The 20,555-nt window shown below is 50.6% G+C and overlaps 1 protein-coding gene across 2 annotated transcripts in view; it reads right to left on the bottom strand.

Annotated features, from left to right (window-relative positions):
• Positions 1 to 17,369: 17,369 nt before the first annotated feature.
• CORO2A (coronin 2A) overlaps positions 17,370 to 20,555 on the bottom strand; it is a 44,640-nt gene continuing 41,454 nt past the window's right edge. For both annotated transcript variants that reach the window (XM_082783306.1, XM_082783305.1), the window contains exon 12: positions 17,370 to 20,214. In XM_082783306.1, coding sequence (XP_082639432.1) covers positions 20,083 to 20,214 — 132 coding nt within the window. In that variant the 3' untranslated portion in view covers positions 17,370 to 20,082. The remainder of the gene's footprint in view (positions 20,215 to 20,555) is intronic.

Raw genomic sequence — 20,555 nt, 5'->3', positions numbered from 1 at the left:
CCCTTGGCCACCTTGCCTACTCAGCCCCAAGCCAGCAAGAGGGCCTGAAGGGTTGATGCTGCCACAACATGGCAGCATGCTCCTCTTGCTCTGCAGAACACGAAGGGCACTGAATGCCAGCGTGGGCTGTGGTAAGGACTGCAGCAAGTGTTACACCTGACCAAAAAGTCCCTCAAGAGAGACTGGTGAAAGGCCATGAAGAAGAAACCCCTCTGTGAAATAAAAGTGCCACATTAACAGGAAATAGTGAGAATCTGAGGAGTCTCACCTAGACCTGAGGAGAGTGAAAGCTGTAAATCCAAGTCCAACACTAAAAACTATGATCCAGCAAAGCACAGTCTTTCTTCAGTACTGGAAATTTTCATTTGTTATTCTGTGAAATTTGATCACGGTGTAGTAGAAAACCTGCCCACAGACTGGACAGGCTCCAACATGTCTTTTGACCTACGCAGGAATCCTAGGTCAAAAATGGATCCTGGGGGTACAGTGGCAGATGAGTCACAGCCTATTTCTATTTTTGCTCCTTTCCAATTAGTCATGAAATCAAAATTCAGATTTTCTCCACCCTGTATTCCTGGCACTTCCATTGACTGCATCCAGTGATTTTCATAGTGGCTTTTCTCAATTTCTCCAGCCAATCCTCCTATTTTCTGGAGACTTGCAAAGCTTCACAAAGAAGGACCACATCTTACTGCCAGCAAGGAAATGCTTCTTTTCCTTAAGACAGAACTCAATGAAAGAGTAAGGCATGAAGTGAATCCACTGAATCCTGCTACAAGCATGTAGCAGGCAGACTAAAATACAGACAATGAAGGCCCAAGCTCTCTCCTATTAAAGTCAATAAAAGTTATACTAATTCTAGCTAGGGCTCTAATCCTCTCAAACATGTATCAGGCTTGTGTGGCAAGGCCCACCAGTAGCGGGCTGCAAGGCTGGCCTATGTGAGCAGAGCCCAGCAGCTGCCCCGTGTCAGAGCAGAGCCAGCTCCAGCTGCTCCAAAAGGGACCTGCTGCTGGCCAGAGCCAAGCCAACAAGTGATGTTGTTTGCGCCTGTCTGAGAGCATATTTAAGAAAGGGAAAAGAACTGCTACACCACAGCAGCTGGGAGAGTGTGGAATGAGAGCCAGCCCTGCAGCCCCCACGGGCAGTGCAGCAGGAGGGCAGGAGGTGCTCCAGGCACACAGCAGCAGTTCCCCTGCGGGCTGTGCAGGGAGAGGCCCCTGGTGGAGCAGGCTGTCCCCCTGCAGCCCATGGGTCCCACATGGAGCAGATCTCCACGCTGCAGCCCCCCCATGGGTGGAGGAGCCCCTGGTGGAGCAGCTGGATGTGGCCTGGAGGAGGCTGCGGCCCATGGAGAGCCCCCGCAGGAGCAGGCCCCGGGCCGGAGCTGCAGCCCATGGAGAGGAGCCCACGCAGGAGCAGGGGGCCTGGGTGTACTGTCATTAGATGCATGTGGATTCTGAAAAAAAAGTAATTCAGAAACATTGCTCCTCAACTTCTATGCTACAAGCTTATTTGGGAGCGCTTTTCTTGCTGACAGGAACATCCAAAGTCACTTCCATGACATTAAGAGGAGTGTGATTTTAAGTGTGGTGGCTCTGGCCACGTGAGCTAGGTCCCCGGCTCACCAGAGCCAATGAAGGAGAATTTGTGGGGTCATGGGAGCCATTCAAGACCACTTGAAGGAAGAGGTGATATTGGTAGCAGACTGCCGCCTAGTACGAGGAATGGAAGACACTTACCATCAAAATCTCATTTGTCACATAGAGAGGTCTCTGCTTGCATGGGGCTTACATTCAGGATGTTGAGGCTACCAATGCTTATCATACCCTCCAGCTACTACTTGCAGGTGCTTTTCCATGGAGGCACCGACAATGCTATCAGGACTAATCTGGGAAGTATCAGAGGTGACTGCAGGATTCTACAGGCAGCAGTCAAGGTTATGGGTGCCTACATTGTGGTCTTCCCCATCCTAATGGTAGGGGGAAAGGGCCTGAGGAGGGCTCAGTAAATTCTCCGAGTTAACAGCTTTTTGTGCAACCAGTGTTGATAGCACACCTGTGATTTCTGTGGCCATGGAGGTCTCTTTGAAGATCTACAGGCTCTTGGAAGAATAAAAAAATCCATTTGAATAAAGTAGGTCAACAGATCTTTCTGAGCACTGCCAGCCTGTCAAGGGAGGTCATCCTTCCTCTCTCCTCAGCACTGGTGAGGCTGCATGCAGAGTGCAGGGTCCACTTCCAGGCATCCCACATTCAACAAATTATGGACGTACTGCAGTGAGTCCAGCACAGGCTGAGAAAGCCTACTCTGAAATGCTGCTGAGGAAAACACTAACTCACAGATACCCAGCTCCCAGGTAGCAACAGGGTGCCAGCCCAGGGCAAAAAAGAAGAGTGACCTCCTCTTTGCCCTGCAGGGCTAACGAGAGGACATTATATTTAGCCATTCTCAGAACTCCTTGAGCACACCAATGGTACAGACGAACGAGGTGGTGAACAAAATGGTAAGGAATATTGTGTAGGCACAACTCACCTTTATTTGCAGTTGGGAGCTGGCCTGGTTGGGGAAGTCTTCTAAACACTCTCGTGACAGGCATATCCAGTTACCTGGCAGAAGAATATATCCATATATGTTGGGGTGTCCGCTTGGTTTTGGGTTGGTTGCTTCACTGCAAGCCTTGCTTCACAAATCTCCATGGAACTTCCTTTGGAACAGAGAGCAGAACATGCTCTCTGGAGAGCCTGGGAAACCTGATGGCCTTCATGGATCTCTTCTCTGGCCATAAGAAAAGGTGATATACAGAGGGCATGAGGGTAATCTTTGCCCATCGTTGAGCCTCGCTATGCAGGAGAAGGTGATCTAGTGGAGCCTGCCCCAGTGCAGAGGTCAAGCATCTGGACCCATGAGAAAGAACAGCCAGGAGGTCAAAGAGCTTTAAGTGGCCCCCAAGGCATAGGCAGGTAGTCCAGCCACAGTGGGGCAGGATCTCCAGCTGGGTCCTGTGGTGAAGGGGCTCTGTTCCCCAAATGACCCTTCCTCCACCAGGCTCCCCTTCCTTCCACCAACAAAAGGACAGTGACGAGTATTGCATGGGTATAACTTGGGTTTATTTGCAGGTGAGATCTGGCCTGGTTGAACAGGCTTGTCAACACCCCATGAAAAGCATCTCCAGTTCCCTGACTGAAATATGTATCCACATATGTTGGGGCATCTGCTTGGTTTGGCATGGTTCCTTCACTGCAACCTTTGCAGCGTTCTCTGAAGAGCTTGGGAAATAAAAGAGCTTGCATGGAAGTTTCCTTAGGCCCTGGGAAAAGCCAAGAAAAAGGAGGCATGGGAAATGCTGCCATGCCCATTGTGCAGCCTTGACGCAGTCTAAGCTCCGGCTCAGCAAGCTGTGAGAGGCCACTCTGGAGACATTGCTCTGGCAGAGGCTACCAAAGTAGAGAGGCCAAGCACCCAGACCCCAGGAGAGAAGCAGACCAGGGACACAATAGCATCAACCTTGCAGTGGCCCCAAAGGCAGGGTTGGACTGTCCAGCCACAGTGGGGCAGGCTCTCCAGATGGGCCAGGGGCTGAAGAGGCTCTGCTCCCCAAACAGCCTGGCCTCCCAGAGGGCTGCTGGGGACTCTGGCTTCCTGACCAGTCCCACCAGCAGTCCTGCAAAGGAGAAGGGCAGGCTGTCAGACACCACTCCTCTTCTGACATCCATGGTGACCCACAGTACGGCTCCCGCACCCAAAGCAGAATACCCGCTTGCATGGGGAAACCATGCAAGCCCACCCCCTCTCCTTGCCCTCCTGGGCCCTGACCACAGTCCTCTTCCACACACAAAGCCCATGATTACCCAAGGCAGCGGTTCCTACCTGTTCCAACTGTGTGCATCACATCAGGAAAACAGGTACTCCCCCAGGTACTCTGTCCAGAAGATCCCTGTCTTTTTTGTACCGGGGAGCCCAGAACTGGACACAGTACTCCAGGTGAGGCCTGACCAGGGCAGAGTAGGGGGGGAGGATCACCTCCCTTGACCTGCTGGCCACACTCCTTTTAATGCACACCAGGATCCCATTGGCCCTCTTGGCCACCAGAGCACACTGCTGGCTCATGGCCAACCTGTCGTCCACCAGGACCCCCAGGTCCTTCTCCTCAGAGCTCCTCTCCAGCAGGTCGTCCCCCAGCCTGTACTGATACATGCAGTTGTTCCTTCCCAGGTGCATGACTCCACGCTTGCTCTCGTTAAACGTTAGTTGGTTTGGTTTCTTCCTGCCCAAAGTTTCTTCCTGCCCAAAATGTTGTCGTGTTGATCCTCAAGATATGGCAGGGATGGTCTTCTGCAATGCCCACCTTAACTGCAAAAAAAAAGTGGCACAGCACTCAAACTGAGTAATGCAGAAGGTGCTGTGCTGGGGGAGATGAGAGAGAACCATAGCATGCTGCAGGTGCCCCAGTGGCAAGCCCCCATTCTCCTTCGATCTGTCTGTGGCAGCTCTCACATGTCCTGTATAGCCACCCTACACCTATGCTGTGTGACCATAATTGCACAAGAAATTAATAGAAAATCAGCTATGGTACCAAAGTAACCTAATTAACACAATTCAGTTGACATTCCAGAAACCAAGAAGGATCTCAGGTGGCCCTGCTTTATGATAAACACAACTCAATTTCAACTACGTATTTTTATACAAATCATCAATGTAAAACTACACTAAACACAAAGACACATTCGATTTCTTGTGATCCAGTCTTCAGTCGTTTGTTAAAATCTCTATAAATAAATCTGTCTTCACAGCTCATCTTTTTAGTATCATTAGATAAGCCCTTTTTCATCTTCCACACAAATCTGACGATGTTCTCTCAGCTACCTGCTAGCACTCACTATACATGAAACAACGCCCCCCCCTTCTGGGCTACGGCAAAGCTGCACTTATTTGTGGAGAAACCACTGCAGAAGAACGGAACAAACTCCTATTAATGTTTACTGCGACTTTTCCGTAATTAAACTACCTGACTGGAACAAGAAGAGCCTTAAGGCCTATACACAAAGAAGACAAGCAAGTAAAGAAAGAGGGCTGGAGAAATCAATAAAGTATTGGACGGCGGGGTTTTGCATTCAATGTCAGCTGAGGGCACTCATAGCTACTACAACGACAAGTAAGGATCTGTCACCATCTCAATAGTCAAATAGGAATGATCTGGTCCTCATTGACTCCCAAACTCTCAGCATTTCTTTAAAAATGTTCGATTAACCAAACTGAAAAGGCTGCAATGTGTATTTTCAAACAAGTGTTTAATTAAAGTTCTCATGCTTTTGGACCTGAGCATGGATTCTATGACAAATGACCACATCTAACAGCGGATGTACGTACAGAAAGGTTTCCAATAAGCAACCACAAGTAGAAGTTGTAGAAACAACAAGTTTCTACTTAAGAGTAGAAGTGCACTCACAGATTTGTGTGATATCTGCAAAACGTTAGGCAGACAATTAACTTCTATCTATTGCTTCAGTCACCTAAGAGAGTTTTGACTGACCTCCAAAGTTCCCGAAAACTAAAGCTGCTACAAACTAGATTAGAAACAACCACGCACCACACACAAACACTCTTGGCAAAGGAAGACAGTCAGAAAAATCTCCAGGGCCCATATTTCGCAAAACAAACTGGTGCTTCAAGGACTCCAGTCCTGTTAGCCACCTGCAGCAAAGCGTAAGGCAACTGGCTGCAAAGGAGAACCTCTATACGAGGCTGCATTTTGGTCTTTTAGAAGTGCCAGACTTCTGTTTGGGAAATCCAGCCCAGAGGAGACAAGCAGACCGCAATTAACAGTACAAACATCTGAAGGCACCTGCAGATGAAAAGCAATGGCAGAGATAGTGGCAAATTTGCAAACAGATGGTATCCAATGTCCCCTCTGACATGACACATACAGGAGATTTGCAAAGCAAATACCTGTTCCCTTGAGCAGTGGCTGCAGAACATGCTCTCAGGAGTGCCTGGCAAACATGATGGCCTTTGCGGACCTCTCCTCAGGTCCTGCAAAAAGCAGGGGAGAGAAAGCCTGAGAGCTGACACCATGCCCATAGTGCTGCCTTGCCTCTGCCTGCTCTCCTGCAGCTGAGCGAGCTCCGAGAGGCCATGCAGGAGAGGGCACACTGGCTGAATCTGTCCTTCACACCCACAGATACAGGCCAGCCAGGAGGTATAAAGGTTGTATAAAGGGTCTTTGGGATACACGTGCTTGCAGGCTGGCCTGTTTCAGGACTCCTGGGGACTCTGGCTCCCTGAACGGTCCCACCATCAGTCCCAGGAAGGAGAAGGGGAGGCCATAAAACACTGCTTCTCTGCAGGTATCTGTGTTGGCACAGTATGGATGGCTTCTGCACTCAAAGCAGCTTCCCCTCTATTTCCACAGGTCCTTGTTCAACCACAATGCATTAGAAAACCTGCCCACAGGCTAGGCAGAGTCCAGTATGTCTTTCTACCTAGGCAGGAAGACAGATACCCTCTTCTTCCATTTCATACCAAAGTGCAGAGGTCAAGCATCCAGACCCTAGGCGAAATGTCAGCCAGGATCCCAAAGTCCTCAGCCTGGCAGTCCTCAGCCTCCAGGGCAGGGTCAGGCTGACAGCCACAGCAGGGCAGGCTCTCCAGACGGGCCATGATGTGAAGGGGCTCTGCTCCCAAATAATCTCGCTTCCCATTGCAGCCTGGCAAACTTTGGGATCCACACAGTTATGGTGTGGCCACCTGTAGTGTGCCAGAGGACTATGGCTCCCTCATGTGTCCTGGAAGCCTGCCTTCTTCCTGTTCTGACTGAGCGGCTCCAATGTGTCTAGTCAGGCGCCTACACACCGAGCACCATGTGTGGCACATGCCTCTCCTGCCTGGGGGTGGCAAAGGCCTCCCTTCACTGCCCACAGCAAGACCTCTGGGCATGTGGCATCCTGCTGGTGTGTGCAAGTTGCTTCAGGCTGGCAGCGATGGCAGAGCTCCCTTGGCACAGCTGCAGCAGTCCCTGTTGAGGCTACGGCCATCCTCAGTTTGATCACAGCTAGGAGGTGCTGCCAGGGGATGTAGATGTGAGAAGAAGCTCCTCTGCTGACAGTCCCTCCTGCACTCCCTTGTGCTGCCCCAGTGCAGGTGGCTCCTGTGGCCAAGGCCACCTTGGAGCCCACCTCCTCTTCCTGTGCTTCCTGCCACACTCCTGAGCCTGATGAGCCCAGCCTAGCTGAGGAGCCAGGGTCTGGCCTTTCCTTGAATGATCCTGCCTTCTTCCCTGTTCCCCCACCACCAGATGACATGGCTGTCACACAATGCAGACTGGTCCCTCTTGCACCAGGCCTAATCAGTCTTCACATGTTGTGCAAAGCCCAGTTCTTCCCCAACACTCCTCCCTGCTGAAGCAACACCCAGTCTGACCCACAGGTCATGCAGTCCTTGACCACGACCACCCTGCCTTGGTCCAGCACTAGGGATCTGGCACCCAGGCTGGGCAAAGCATGCCCACCCCTCCCTCATCTGTGCCTGGGCCTGGCCCACAGACTGTGCCAGCCCTGCCACCCATCTTCCTCCCTGCCCAGGCCTGCCCCAAGCCAGGAGAACTACCCCAATGCCCAAGGCACGTCCCCGGTTGCTGCCCAGCTCCTTCCAGCTGGTGCTGGGGGTGCCAGAGGTATGGTCAGATGCTCTCCGGCTACAGGCAGCCAGGAGGATACAGTTACTTAAGCCGCAGGCCTTGACACATTCTCAGGCGCGCCATGCACTGTTTTCAAGCTGGCCATCCACCCCAAGGAAAGGATTTGAAATGACCAAGCTCTTGCAACACCAGGTTTCCCTGGCTCCTCTGGAAACACCAGTTTTGAAACCCTCCCAGGCCATTTTCCCACCTCCCGACCTGCCCTGATGTGCTCACAAGTTATGACAAAGCAGAGTCTTTGTTAAATACATATTTTTATTATTATTATTATTATTATTTACTTTCCACAAATAATGGGAGCCTGGCTGAAAGTCTACAGGTGTTTAGAAGAGAGAGGATCCATTTGAGTAGAGGAGGCCAAAGTAACTTTGCTAAAAGGCTGTCCAAGCTGGCAGGGAGTGCTTGCAGCTAGAAAAGTAGTGGGGAAGGAGGGGCTGGGAAAGGAGGTGGTGGTGACCTAGGAAGGGGTCCTGACAACCAGATACCAATCCTGTCTTCAAAAAGGGCAAGAAGGAGGATGTGGAGAACTATAGGCAGGTCAGCCTCCCTTAGTCCCTGGAAAGGTACTGGAGAAAATCCTCCTGCAGAGCATTTCCAAACAAAGTGAGGGCCAGAAAGTGCTCAGGAGTAGTTAGTCTGGATTTCTGAAGGGAAAATGCAAAGCTGTTTCCTGAGGGCCGGTCTTGTCAGTAAAGACTGAAGCAAAAAAGGCATTCAGCAACTCTGCCTATTCCATATCCTTTGTTGCCAGGGCACCCACCCCATTCAGCAGCTGGCTGACATTTTCCCCAGTCTTCCTTTTTCTACTGATGTATTTGAAGAAACCCTTCTTGTTGTCCTTGACATCTGTGGTGGTTTTACTTGGGTAGGCAGCCGAGTTCCACCAAGGCCACTCTCTCACTCCCCCTCCTCAAAGAGAAAAGGGGGAGAAAATACTACACAAAGAGTTCAAGGTTTGAGATAAGGACAGGGAGATTGCTCAACAATTATCATGATGGGCAAAACAGACTCAGAGTAGGGAGACAATAAGATTTACTGCCTATTACTAACAAGCTAGAGAAATGAGAAACAAAGGAAAGAAACCAAAAACACCTTTGCCCCATCCACCCTCTTCCACCTCCTCCCCCCAGGCAGCACAAGGGCATGGGGCATGGGGGTTGTGGTCAGTCTATAGCACTTTGTCTCCACCACTCTTTCATGGTCACTCTCTGCCCACAGGATGCCATCCTTCCCGAACTGAGCCTGCGGGGGCTGCCCACAGGCAGCAGCTCTTCAGGCACTACTCCCACATGGCTCCGTACCATGGGGTCCATCAGGGGCAGCCCATGGGTCCCACATGGAGCAGATCTCCACACTGCAGCCCCCCCATGGGTGGAGGAGCCCCCGGTGGAGCAGGTGGATGTGGCCTGGAGGAGGCTGCGGCCCATGGAGAGCCCCCGCAGGAGCAGGCCCCAGCCCGTGGAGAGGAGCCCACGCAGGAGCAGGGGGCCTGGGGGGAGCTGCCGCCCACCCGTGGGGGACCCGTGCTGGAGCAGTTTGCTCCTGGGGGATGGATGGACCCCGTGGGACGGAGCCGTGTGGGAGCAGTGCTTGAAGAGCTGCTGCCTGTGGGCAGCCCCCGCAGGCTCAGTTTGGGAAGGACGGCATCCCTGGGAGAGACCCCACGTGGAACAGGGGCAGAGAGGGACCAAGAAGGAGCTGCGGAGCCAAAGCATTAGTGACTGACCACAGCCCCCATTCCTTGTTCCCCTGCACTGTTCAGGAGGAGGAGGTAGAGGAGGGTGGCTGGGGGGAAGAAGTTTGTAGTTTCTTTTCTTTGTTTCTCACTGTTCTTACTTGTTAATAATAGGCAATAAATTTCTCTAATCTCACTGAGCCTGTTTTGCCCATTGAGATAATCATTGAGTGATCTACCTGACCTTATCTCTACCTTTGAGTCCTTTACATCACATTTTGTCCCCTTTCTCTTTGAGGAGGAGGAGTGAGAGATCAATTTGGGAGATCTCAGCTGCCCAGTTGAACATTGACCACCTGTTTGGACCCATACCCCTCCTAGCACCCCCCATCCCTTCTTCTTCTAGGGCCCTAACCCATGGGATTCTTCCAAGCAGATCCCTGAAGAAGCCAGAGTTTGCTCCCATGAAGTCCAGAGTCACAATCATACTTTCTGCCCTGCTTCCCCCTTGCAAGAACCTGAGCTCCACAATATCATGGTCACTGCAGCCAAGGCTGCCCCTGACCTTCACACCTGGAACCTCCTGGACTGATTGTGCCAGGCTGTGTAGTCTTTGCAGCAGAGATCAGGGTGGTTGAAGTCCCCCATGGGAACCAGGGCTTATGATTGAGGGGTTACTTCCAGCTGTCTGAAGGCTTCATCTACTTCCTCTTCCTGATCAGGTGGCCTGTAGCAAACACCCACAACAGTATCAGCCACGGTAGCCTGTCCTTTAATCGTTACCCATAAGCTCTCAAATCACTCTTCATCCACTCCTAGGCAGAGCTCCATGCATTTTAGTTGCTCGCTCTGTAGTGGGTTTACGTGGCAAGGTTTTGGTAGCAGGGAGCCATAGGGGTGGTTTCTGTGAGAAAGATCTAGAAGCTGCCCCATGTTTGGGAAGGGCCCCATTGTTTTCCAGATCCGAGCCAATAAGCGATGTTGTTTTGCGCCTCTGTGAGAGCATATTTAAGACAGGGAAAAAACGCTGTGCCACACAGCAGCCAGGAGAGTCAAGGGAGTGAGAGAACAGCCTTGCAGGTGCCAAGGTCAGTGTAGAGGGAGGGGGAGAGGTGCTCCAGGCGCCGGAGCAGAAGTCCCCTGCGGCCTGTGGTGAGGACCATGGTGAAGCAGGATGTCCCCCTGCAGCCCATGGAGTACCACGGTGGAGCAGGGTTCCACGCTGCAGCCCGTGGAGGAGACCACGGTGGAGCAGGTGGCCCTGCACCAATGGAGGTTGCCGCCTGTGGAAGACCCCTGCCGGAGCAGATTCCGGGCTGGACCTGTAGCCCGTGGAGAGGAGACCACGCAGGAGCAGGTGATCTGGCAGGAGCTGCTGCCTGTGGGGGACCCAGGTTGGAGCAGTTTTCTCCTGAGGGATGGACCCCGTGGTACGGACCCATATCTGGAGCAGTTCAGGAATAGCTGCTGCCTGTGGGAAGCCCACGCCGGATCAGTTCATCAAGGACTGCATCCCGTGGGTGGGACCCCACAGCACAGGGGACGAGAGTGACCGAGAAGGAGCGGCAGAGAAGAAGTGCTGTAGACTGACCATAACCCCCATTCCCCCGTTCCCCTGCGCCGCTCGGGGGGAGGAGGTGGAAGAGGGTGGATGGGGGGGGGAAGGTGCTTTTGGTTTGCTTTTTCCTTTGTTATCTCACTTCTCTCGCTTGTTAGTTGTAGGCAATAAATCTTACTATCTCCTTATGCCGAGTCTGTTTTGCCCGTTACAATAATTATTGCATGATTTTCTCGTCCTTATCTCAATCCTTGAGCCCTTTTCACATATTTTCTCCCCATTCCTCCTTGAGGAGGGGGAGTGAGAGAGCGGCTGTGGTGGAGCTCGGCTGCCCACTCAAGCGGAACCACGACACGCTCACATAAAGAGTAACTCCACCACCTCGTCTTCCTGGCCAGTCTTTTCTAAAAAGCACGTAGCCTCCCAAGACAGCATGCCAGTCATGTGAGCTATCCCACCACGTGTCCATGGTTGCAACAAGATCATTACTCTGGTGGGGTCTTGTGTGTTGTTCTGGGTTCTCCAGTACAAGCAAACTGTAGACACATTGAAGTCAGTGCAGCACATGCTTGGAGAGCCAGCTTTGACAGGCTGCTGTTGCAGCACACCCAAGAGGCAATGCTAGGTACTGGGGCTTTGCTCCAGTGCCTCCCTGCAGTTCCCGCATCCCCTGCTCTAAGGGACCAACACAGGGCCAGCCTAGCATCAAGAAGTGTGACCTCTTCTTCTCCCTGCATGGTGAATGTTATATATGGAGTGGTAATTCATGTCGAGAAAATGGTTGATATTAATAAAGAAGGGGGAGATTTGGGAGTGTGGCCATGGGGGTTGGAAAGCCCCATGGTTGAGATAACATTAGACTCTTAATGATGAGGCCATCAGGAATGTAAAAGAGTTTAGCGGGAACAAAGAAGGGTGATTCAGGAGACTCCATGCAGTCTTGGGTTTCTTGTTCTCCAGCCATTAAGGCATGGATGTTTCTGTGTGTTTGCTGTTGCTGTTACATTCAAAGCTGTTTGACCAATGAAAAGTTGTTTTGAAAAGAACTGCTGTGGGGAGAAGGGTTTAAGAGGGGAGCCTGTCCTCAAGATGAAAAAGGCAACATGATGAAGTTAGGGCATCAACAGAGAAGTAGCAAGAAGGAATGAAAAGGAACAGGCTAGCGGGACGCACACCAGGATGGGAACAGGCACACTGATCGCCTCATGAAGATGGCTTCGGCCAAACTCAGCAAACAGCTCCGAGAAGCTCGTCCAGAAAGTCGCTGCAAATGGGCGCACCGGAGCTGGGAAGAAGCTCAAGCTGAGAGAAGCGCAGCCGCGCACACAACTGCCCCTCGCTGGTCAGCAGTTGCGCGTTAGGGGGAATCGGACGTCCTTAGGAACAAAGACTGTCCTGGCAACCTTACAGCTTATTCTCCTTCTTACCAATCTGACAGTTTATGAGCCTGAAATATGGGACCAAACTGAGTTCAAGGTGTGGGATTGTGCAACTAAAACCGACAAGGTTGCAGCGGGATTGCTCGGCACCTGGCGAGCAGCCTCTGAGGCCTTCAAGAGCCATGTGGGCCCACAGTCAGACACGTGCGGTTTGCCAGACAGTGAGGGAGCTGCAGGCTCCTTTACTGATCTGACTGCTACGTCATCGGCCCCTCTGCTGCTACAGCCATTGAAGGCTTTTGCTGTTTCACCCCCTGTTGATCTGAACGTGCCTTTTGACCCAGGCCTCATTGGCCTTTAAAAGGAGATAGATATGCTTTTCTTCGATCCAGGAAGAACGGGATACATAAGGCCTGAAGACTGAGTTGCTGAACAACTTAAAGTGAGACATATTGTTCAAAGGGAATGGAAAATGGAGAGTTGTATGTAATCAAGAAAAGGAGTGGAAAATGGAGACTGTTGAGTTGTGGAACTTGGAGGATTGTTTGTTACCTTTTCTGATTGTACATATGTGTAGGTGTACTCGAGTTTAGTAAGTCATGGAATTTAAAGGATTGTTTGTTACCTTTCCTGATTGTACGTATGTATAGGCATACTTGCGTTTAGTATGTAAAGCAATGTTCTGTGTATTTAGAATGTTTGATGTTTGTGTGTGCGTGTTGGTAGAGCAGAGACTCCCCGTGCGCCCAGCACTGTTTACTTGCGTTTTATAAATATTCTTTTATGTTACTAAATTCAGAGTTGAGACTTCATTTCTAACAGTGAACGAGGGGGCATCAGCTCTGCTCATCTCTACTTACAGTTCCTCTACACCAATGGTAGACACGCAGGATGGGAAACAAAAGAAGGATAGCAAATGTTATAGAGACCAGTTCCCTGACTGAAAAAAAATAGATCCATTTAGGCCAGAGTTGGTTAATTCACTGAGCTCCTTGCCTTGCAGTTCGCCATGCCTCTTCCAATGTAAGGTGTCTGCAACAGATGTTCTCAGATTGCCTGGGAAAACTGATGGCCTCCATGGAGGTTTCCTCAGGCCCTGGGAAAAGCAGAAAGGAAGACATGTGAGGTGCCACCATGTCCATTGTGCAGCCTTGTCGCAGCCCAAGCTCCTGCTCAGCAAGCATGGTCATGCAGGTCTGCTTGCCACGCAGGAGGTGCTGTGGTGATATGGTGAGTGTTGCCTGAGTAGAGGCCAAGCATCCAGACCCCAGGAGGCAGGCTGGCCACGAGCCCAAGGACCTCACCATGGTGGTGTCCCCAGTGGGGCTGGGTCTTCAGCTGGCCCAGGAGGCCATGGGGCTCTGCTCCCCAAACAGACTTGCCTCCCCAGGGTGGCAAAGTGGTCTCGGCAGGGCTTTGGGGCGTGCTAACTTACAGACTGGCCTCCTGCAGCGCTCTGGGAGATGGTTGCTCCTTGACCAGTCCCACCAGCAAGCCTGCAAAGGTGAAGAGGAAGCTATCTCAAACACCACTCCTCTGCTGACATCTGAGCTGCTGTGGTGCTGTCACAGTGTAGATGGCTCCTGCACGCAAAAAAGCATCCCCACCACAATCTTCTTCCCCACAGTCCTTGCTTGCCCACAGCCAAGGGAGGCAGCACTTCCTACCTCGTCCAACTCGCTGCCTTTCGTCTGCACCACAAACAAATGCTGTGCACCACCCAGTGCGATGCCGTCGATTCTCTGGATGTGACGAGGGTGGGGGGTGTGTCGCAGCTCCAGGAGCCTCCCTGGTGGCTCTGGCCGCTGTCTCTCAACCCTGAAGACGTTGTATGGCTCTCTTTCCCGGTTGAAGATCCGGGAGAACGTGTCATGCCTGAGGATACGAGAGAGCCGTGAGGTGCTGCGGGTGCCTGGCAGCAGCCCCCATGCTCAGCAGTGCAGTGGCAGCACCACTCACACGTCCTGGACAGCTGCTCTCCTCTTGTGCTGCGTGACCAGCTCCATGGTGCGGTGGTCAGCAGCACGCAGCAGGGGAGGTGCCGGGCACTGAGCTAACGTGTGCAGCCCATGCCTCTCCTGCCTGGGGGGCTGCAGGGGCAGAGTCCTGTCTGTGCTGCCCACAGCAAGGCCTGACTTCTGGCCGTGTATCATCCTGCTGGCAGCTGCAGGGAGCTTCAGGCTGTCACGGACGGCAGCAGCACCAGCACAACCCTCGTTGTGGCCACCCCTATTGTGACTGTGGCCATCGTCATTGTGACTCTGGCCAGGAGGAACCAGGGGGCACCTGGAAATGTGTGGCCAGGGGTGCCAAGTAGGGGTGGTGCACACCTGGCCCTGGGCTGGCTGTGGCCCCAACAACACCTTCTTGGCCCTCTACCGTGCTTAACAGCAAACTTCCATTGGTCTGGGAGCAGAAGTGTCCTGCAGCCCTGTCCTTGCTACATAGGGCCATTACTTCAAAGTGCGGTGTGACCCATCTCTGGTTTTTGCCCTTGCTGCAACCTCACTGGCACCATTTTCAGAGCCCAAGGTGCTGTCAGGCCAGTCAGTGAGGGTCACAAGTCAGTGAGCCCTTTGGTGCCTCACCATTTTTTGAGACACACCTCCCCTAGATCCGTCCTGTTTGAAGAGGGACAGAGCTCCCTTTTCCAGCGGCAGGAGGTTATGTGTAGGTATCTCACCTTGCTTTTCCAGCAGCACTCAGACCTGCCTGGTGCCAAGAGGAATGGTTTGAATGCAGAGGAGAACAGTTTCACTCATGTGAAAAGAGCTTGGCATTCAATTTCAGCTGAAGGCACTGATAGGTGTTAGTAAAGGCCTTTTTAATTAATTTTTTTAATTAAAGGTCTTGTGCTTTTGGACCAGAGAATGTATTGATTATAAGATCAAAGACTAGATCAAGCAGTCAACATACATAAAGGTTTCTAATAACTGACCAGAAGTTTTAAAGTAGATGTGCACTCATGGACTTGTACAAAATCTGTGAAATACTACATGTATACATCCAATTAAATTGCACCTGCAGCTTTAGTCACCTAAGATGACTCCCATGCCCCCCACTGCAATGGTATATAAGGGGGATTTCACACTCTAACTCTTGCATCGCTGGCCTCCATGTGCACTGCACAGGCAAGGGCAGGATTCAGGAAGGCATGGCCCATGGTGAAGGGGCTGCCTTTGGGGTGTCTTCAAAGGGCAGAATTCCTGGGTATGTCACGACTTGCATTGCTGCACTGGGTAGGTTGACCAAAGTCCCACCGTGACAGGCTGAGCCCTGGAGGTATTCCTAATCCCCCTGTCCCTAATGAATCTTTAGTGGCACCGCAGATTCATAGAGAGATAAAGGGAACAAAGAAATGCAAGTGTTTAATCAGGACAAGGACAAAGAGGTGCTAGACATGGCATGGAGTACCGAGTGTGAGCTCATCACAAGCACCAGATTCACATTTAGCAGGTTTGAAATAACTGAACACAGGGCATAAGAAAAGGCCTAAAAGAGCAAGCCGGATACTCTTGGTGTGGACTTGGACTTGCTGTCAGCTAGCCTGCAGACCAGCAACTCACCCATCAGTGGAGACAACGTCCTGGCCAGCTGCCGGGGAAGATGAGATTAAACCTGGTGCAGCTTGAGCATGGTGCAGACCTTCTGGCGAAAACAGATATCGGAGGGGTGGCTCATAGGACGTGGGTGAGAGCCATAATTCCCACATCTGTGGTGTTTGGAGAGGAGCCTCACAACCTGCTCTGATGTACACACAAGGCTTTGCCTGGCAGCCGTCCTCAATTTCCCACCTTCCTCATGCCACTGCAGAGGCCCAAGATCTCCCCTGAGAAAACCAAAGACTCCTTTGGGACTTGGTCCAGAGACTTTTGTCTAGTTACCCAGAACTAATGAATGCAAATCTTTTCAGAAAGATTTTCTGTTTGTTTTTTTTTTTTAAATGGATTCTCCTTTTAGGTTTCAAAACCTGTCGTGAAGGCTAATGGCTCTGCAACTGTCCATCAGACCACGGTTCTGGGAAAGGTTGCCCAGCCCTGGGGCTGCCAGTTGGGTAGGGGGCAATTGTCCCCTCTTGTCTCCAGAGAGCTGCATTCCCCGTATGTGCATGGGCTAGATAAGGAACCAGACCTAAGGGACTGCAGATGTCTTGATTTGTGCCTACATGAAGTGTTTGTTAACTATGGCACACATAAGCTGCTATGGACAGGTTGTGAAATAGGACTGCGACAGCAGTGAAGATATTCCAGAAGGTTGACAGTAACCAAAATGTGAGGAGCTGGCAGTTGGCTTCTTCTCACAGACAACCAGTGATAGAACTAGAAGGAATGGCCTCAAGTTGTGCCAGGGGAGGTTCAGGTTGGCAATGAGGAGACATTTCTGCTCAGGAAGAGCAGTCAGGCACTGGGACGGGTTGCCCAGGGAGGTGGTGGAGTCACCGTCCCTGGGGGTGATCAAGGAGAGGTTGGACGTGGTGCTTGGGGACATGGTTTAGTGGGTGACATTGGTAATAGAGTGATGGTTGGAGCAGATGATCTCAGAGGTCTTTTCCAACCGTAATGATTCTGTGATTCTACGCGCAGTTCACTACATTGCTGCAGCACTCTGCTAAATCAAAATCCCGCATAACGTCAAATATCTTCAGATATGTAAATTTGATATTAATACAGTAAACATTCCTTATGTGGAATACCTAACAAAGCCCAGTCAGAGCATACTGGACTGCAAGGCAGCTCGGTCAGGAAGCACCTCACCATGCAGGACAACCTTCCAGAGGGGGGTGGTTTACTCAAAACGATGTACGGAGCTGTGTAATGCAGAACCCTTTGAAATGGCCACCCTCTTGCAGCATCAGGGGCAGGTGGGAAAGATAGACAACAGCAGAGCGATGTGCGTAAGGCTGGGCGCAGCCTGCCTGCTAACATAGGGCCCTGCCTTCACACGAGTGAAAGAGACAGCAGGTGATACCCCTTCCTGACAATGAGAAGCCAACAACCTTGTATTACAAATTCTAAATATATTTATTATTCAGTTACATTTGCTTTTCATTGCACAATTTTTTTTCTTTATCCCCATGTTTTGCATTTTTTTAAAAAGCTGTTAGGAGTTTTAGAAACTGTTAAAATGATCATGTAAGTCAATTTAGGCACAGTTCATTAAAACGCAACTACATTTCTTCCACTTATTTCTCTCTGAAAAATTTATGGTTGCATTTGAGCTCCAAATTGAAACACATTTCACAGTCTACACTTTTATGGGCATCCTGTCTGAAAAACAAGGTTTGATTAAGTAGTCTTGCCTTATCAAAGGTCTCCAGCAAAGCCTAAATGAAAGCTACTCCTTTTCCAGAAATGCTGAAATCAACACAACCCTAAGATAAGAACCATAGTGGCTGACCAATTTTTATGCTATCCAGATATAGCATGACAATAAAGCAGTCCTCAAGGGGACATAAAAGTCCCCTGAAAAAAAAAAATTACTCTAACTTGGAAATAATTTAAATAATTTATTCTGTATGAAAAATAAGCAAAAAATTTCCAGCGAACAAAACCCAACATGGTGGCAGGGAAAGTGTCATATCACATGGAGTGCTGGGGTTGTGTCAAGCACTTCTTCATACCTGCTGTAGCAATAGCTTGAAAAACAGTGTCATATTCCTGGACTAAACTCAGTGAAAATGGCTTTGAAGTCTGAAGCTGTCAGGCCTGCTTGACATGGCTGAAAAACTGTGAGCTACGAGATTTCTTATCTAGCTGATCTCTTTGGTGAGAAAAAGCCTGATCGCTTCTAGTGTAAGATTCACGATGGATTTAAAGCTGTGTCTGGGGTGAGCTGTTTTCGCATACATCTGCATACTGCAGAGTGTGCACAGGGTGCAGGAAAGTCCACTCTAGAAGACTTGAAATGAGCTGAAGTTTGGTTCAACAATGTTGTTGCAAATATATATATATATTTTTATTTTTTTTTTACAAAAAGAGTAGTGTTAAATAAGTGACCGATGCTAAAGGGCTTTTCCTGAAAGAAAAATAACATCTATCCCCTCTGTAATATTTCAGAGACAAAAAATGTTGATGATGTTTTAGCACCCAGTTGCTGCTGTGTTAGAAATGAATTAAATATTTTTGAAAGCTGGGTAAAGATTTTGCTGTGGAGAAAATGAGATGCCGAAGTCTTTGTATGATTCTAATACGCGAGCATTTAGTGCCCATGAGTTCCCTCCTGACTACTGCTTTCAGTGGAAGCCAGAAGAGCATCTCACATGAGCACAGGCAGTGCACAGCCTTTAATCCCCTTCATGGGGGAGTTATGTTTGCAGGAACTTCTGATTATACAGATTTTTTATTTTTAACTTCAGGAAAAAAAAAAAAAAAAACAAAATCAGGCTTCAGGGAACCAGCAGGCAATACTATTCACTCCTATATGTGCCACAACAGATGTGCACGGTTACAGATTAAACAGCATTTGCTTGCTCTGTCTGGGACAAGGATGTCTGCATCAGCTCTGCATTTGGGGCAAGGAGAATCATTCCCCCCTCGGGAGCTGCTGCTGCACTCAGACCCCGGGGCTGCTGACAGCATGTTCTCTTCATGCTCTGCCCCATCAGCCCGCAGCCCTCAGGAGCAAATGAGAGGAGACCCCCAGACACCAGCAAGGCACGGGGGTGTCCATGCTCTTCCTCTGTGCAGCTGCTGACCCAGCTCTGCACAACGGGGACAGCCTGCATAAATGTGGTCGCAGGGGCCAGCTCTGAAACCGAGGATGGGACCTGCAGCCTGCAGCTGATCTTGCCCAAGGCAAAAGAGAGAGGTGCAAGGGACGGAGCAGCACAGTCTGGAAGGGGGAGCACAGAGCCACAGGTGGCTGCAGACACGGGACGAGGCGCTGGCACCCGGGAGCTAAGGAAGCAGCAGCTGTGGGCACAAGGACATGCAACAATTCATCAATCAGGAAGGGCTGTTCATGGCTGGCCATGGTCCCACAATCCACCCGTCGTCGAGACTGCACTTCCAGCGCTGTTGCTGAAGGGTTTGCAGCAGGCTGGGTGTCTTTGGTAGAAGGAGGGGAAGAAGCCACTGGCGGAAAGGGCCAAGAGACCTGCAGCTTCTCTGGTGGGAAACAGCCCGCATCATTGCCCCGTTAGAGTGGGAACTCCAAACAGACAATCCTCCTTCACATATCACTGAAGTGCTGGCCCTTGGCAGCCCCAGTGCAACCTCCTGCATCGAGCAGGGTTATCCCCAGCACCAGGTCAAGGTAGCTGCAGCTTCGGAAAGCCACAAGCTGCAGGGCCAAGTTGTGAGGCAAGAGAGGGCCATAAGGATTGCTTTGGAGTCAGCTGCAGAGCTGTCTCCCAGGGCAGGAGGACAGCAGTCACGGGAGCCATGCTGTTGTGTCTGGGGGTGGGAAAAGAAGCCAGCAGCTGCCTTCACTCTCCCGTCCTCATGTCATAGGGGCAGCAAAACAGGTTGTGGTCCTAGAGCTTGACAGGGGGTTCCTCCAGGACGAGAAGAGCAAGATTTTCCAAAGTCTTACTACCATTAGTGCATGATCTTCTGACATGAGTGAGTGACAAGCAAGAGGACTCTGAAGAAGCTCATCATGTCCATCAATAACTGTGTGGTGTCGAATGGGAAAATGTGACCATCACAAGCCAAGAAAGTCCATGCTGCCTGAAGCATCAGTTTTTCCCCCAGACAAAAAATCTAGAAGTTCTCTGTAGGAAGTGGAGTCTGCTGCAGCTGTGGAGGTGCAAAGAGCTGCAAGGCCAGCACCCTCAGTACATGCCAATGACCATGTGGAGGTTTCTGAGCTCCAGCTCCATCTGTTTAATTTGGACATCTCTCTGGTTTACCACCTCACGCAGTCTACGTATTTCTTCCTGTTGTCGGTAAAACATGTGCAGAAGCTGGAAGAAAAGACACATTTTGCTTCCTTTACACTAACGAAGCACAGACTGATCCTGTCAACTGCTACCAGTCCTGCCACATCATTTATGAGAAAAATGACACCTAAGGAGGGGACTTTCAACCAAAAAAATGGTCATCAGCAGTCTCCTGCTAGCTTGGGCTGTGAACATAAGTCTTTCTCAGAAACATTTGGCAATGCTACTCTGCTTAAATCAACAGAAAATACAGCCTGCCTAATGCTGATGAAACAGAGGAGAGCATTTGGACTCTAGATTCCTGGATCTGCCACATCTCCTACTCTGACCTTAGGACCTTATCCTTCTTCCTTCTGATCATGCTC

Source organism: Aythya marila (assembly GCF_965140915.1).
Source record: "Aythya marila genome assembly, chromosome: Z".
In the NCBI taxonomy this organism is placed as follows: Eukaryota; Metazoa; Chordata; class Aves; order Anseriformes; family Anatidae; genus Aythya; species Aythya marila.
This window is presented reverse-complemented; position numbering and strand designations above follow the sequence as displayed.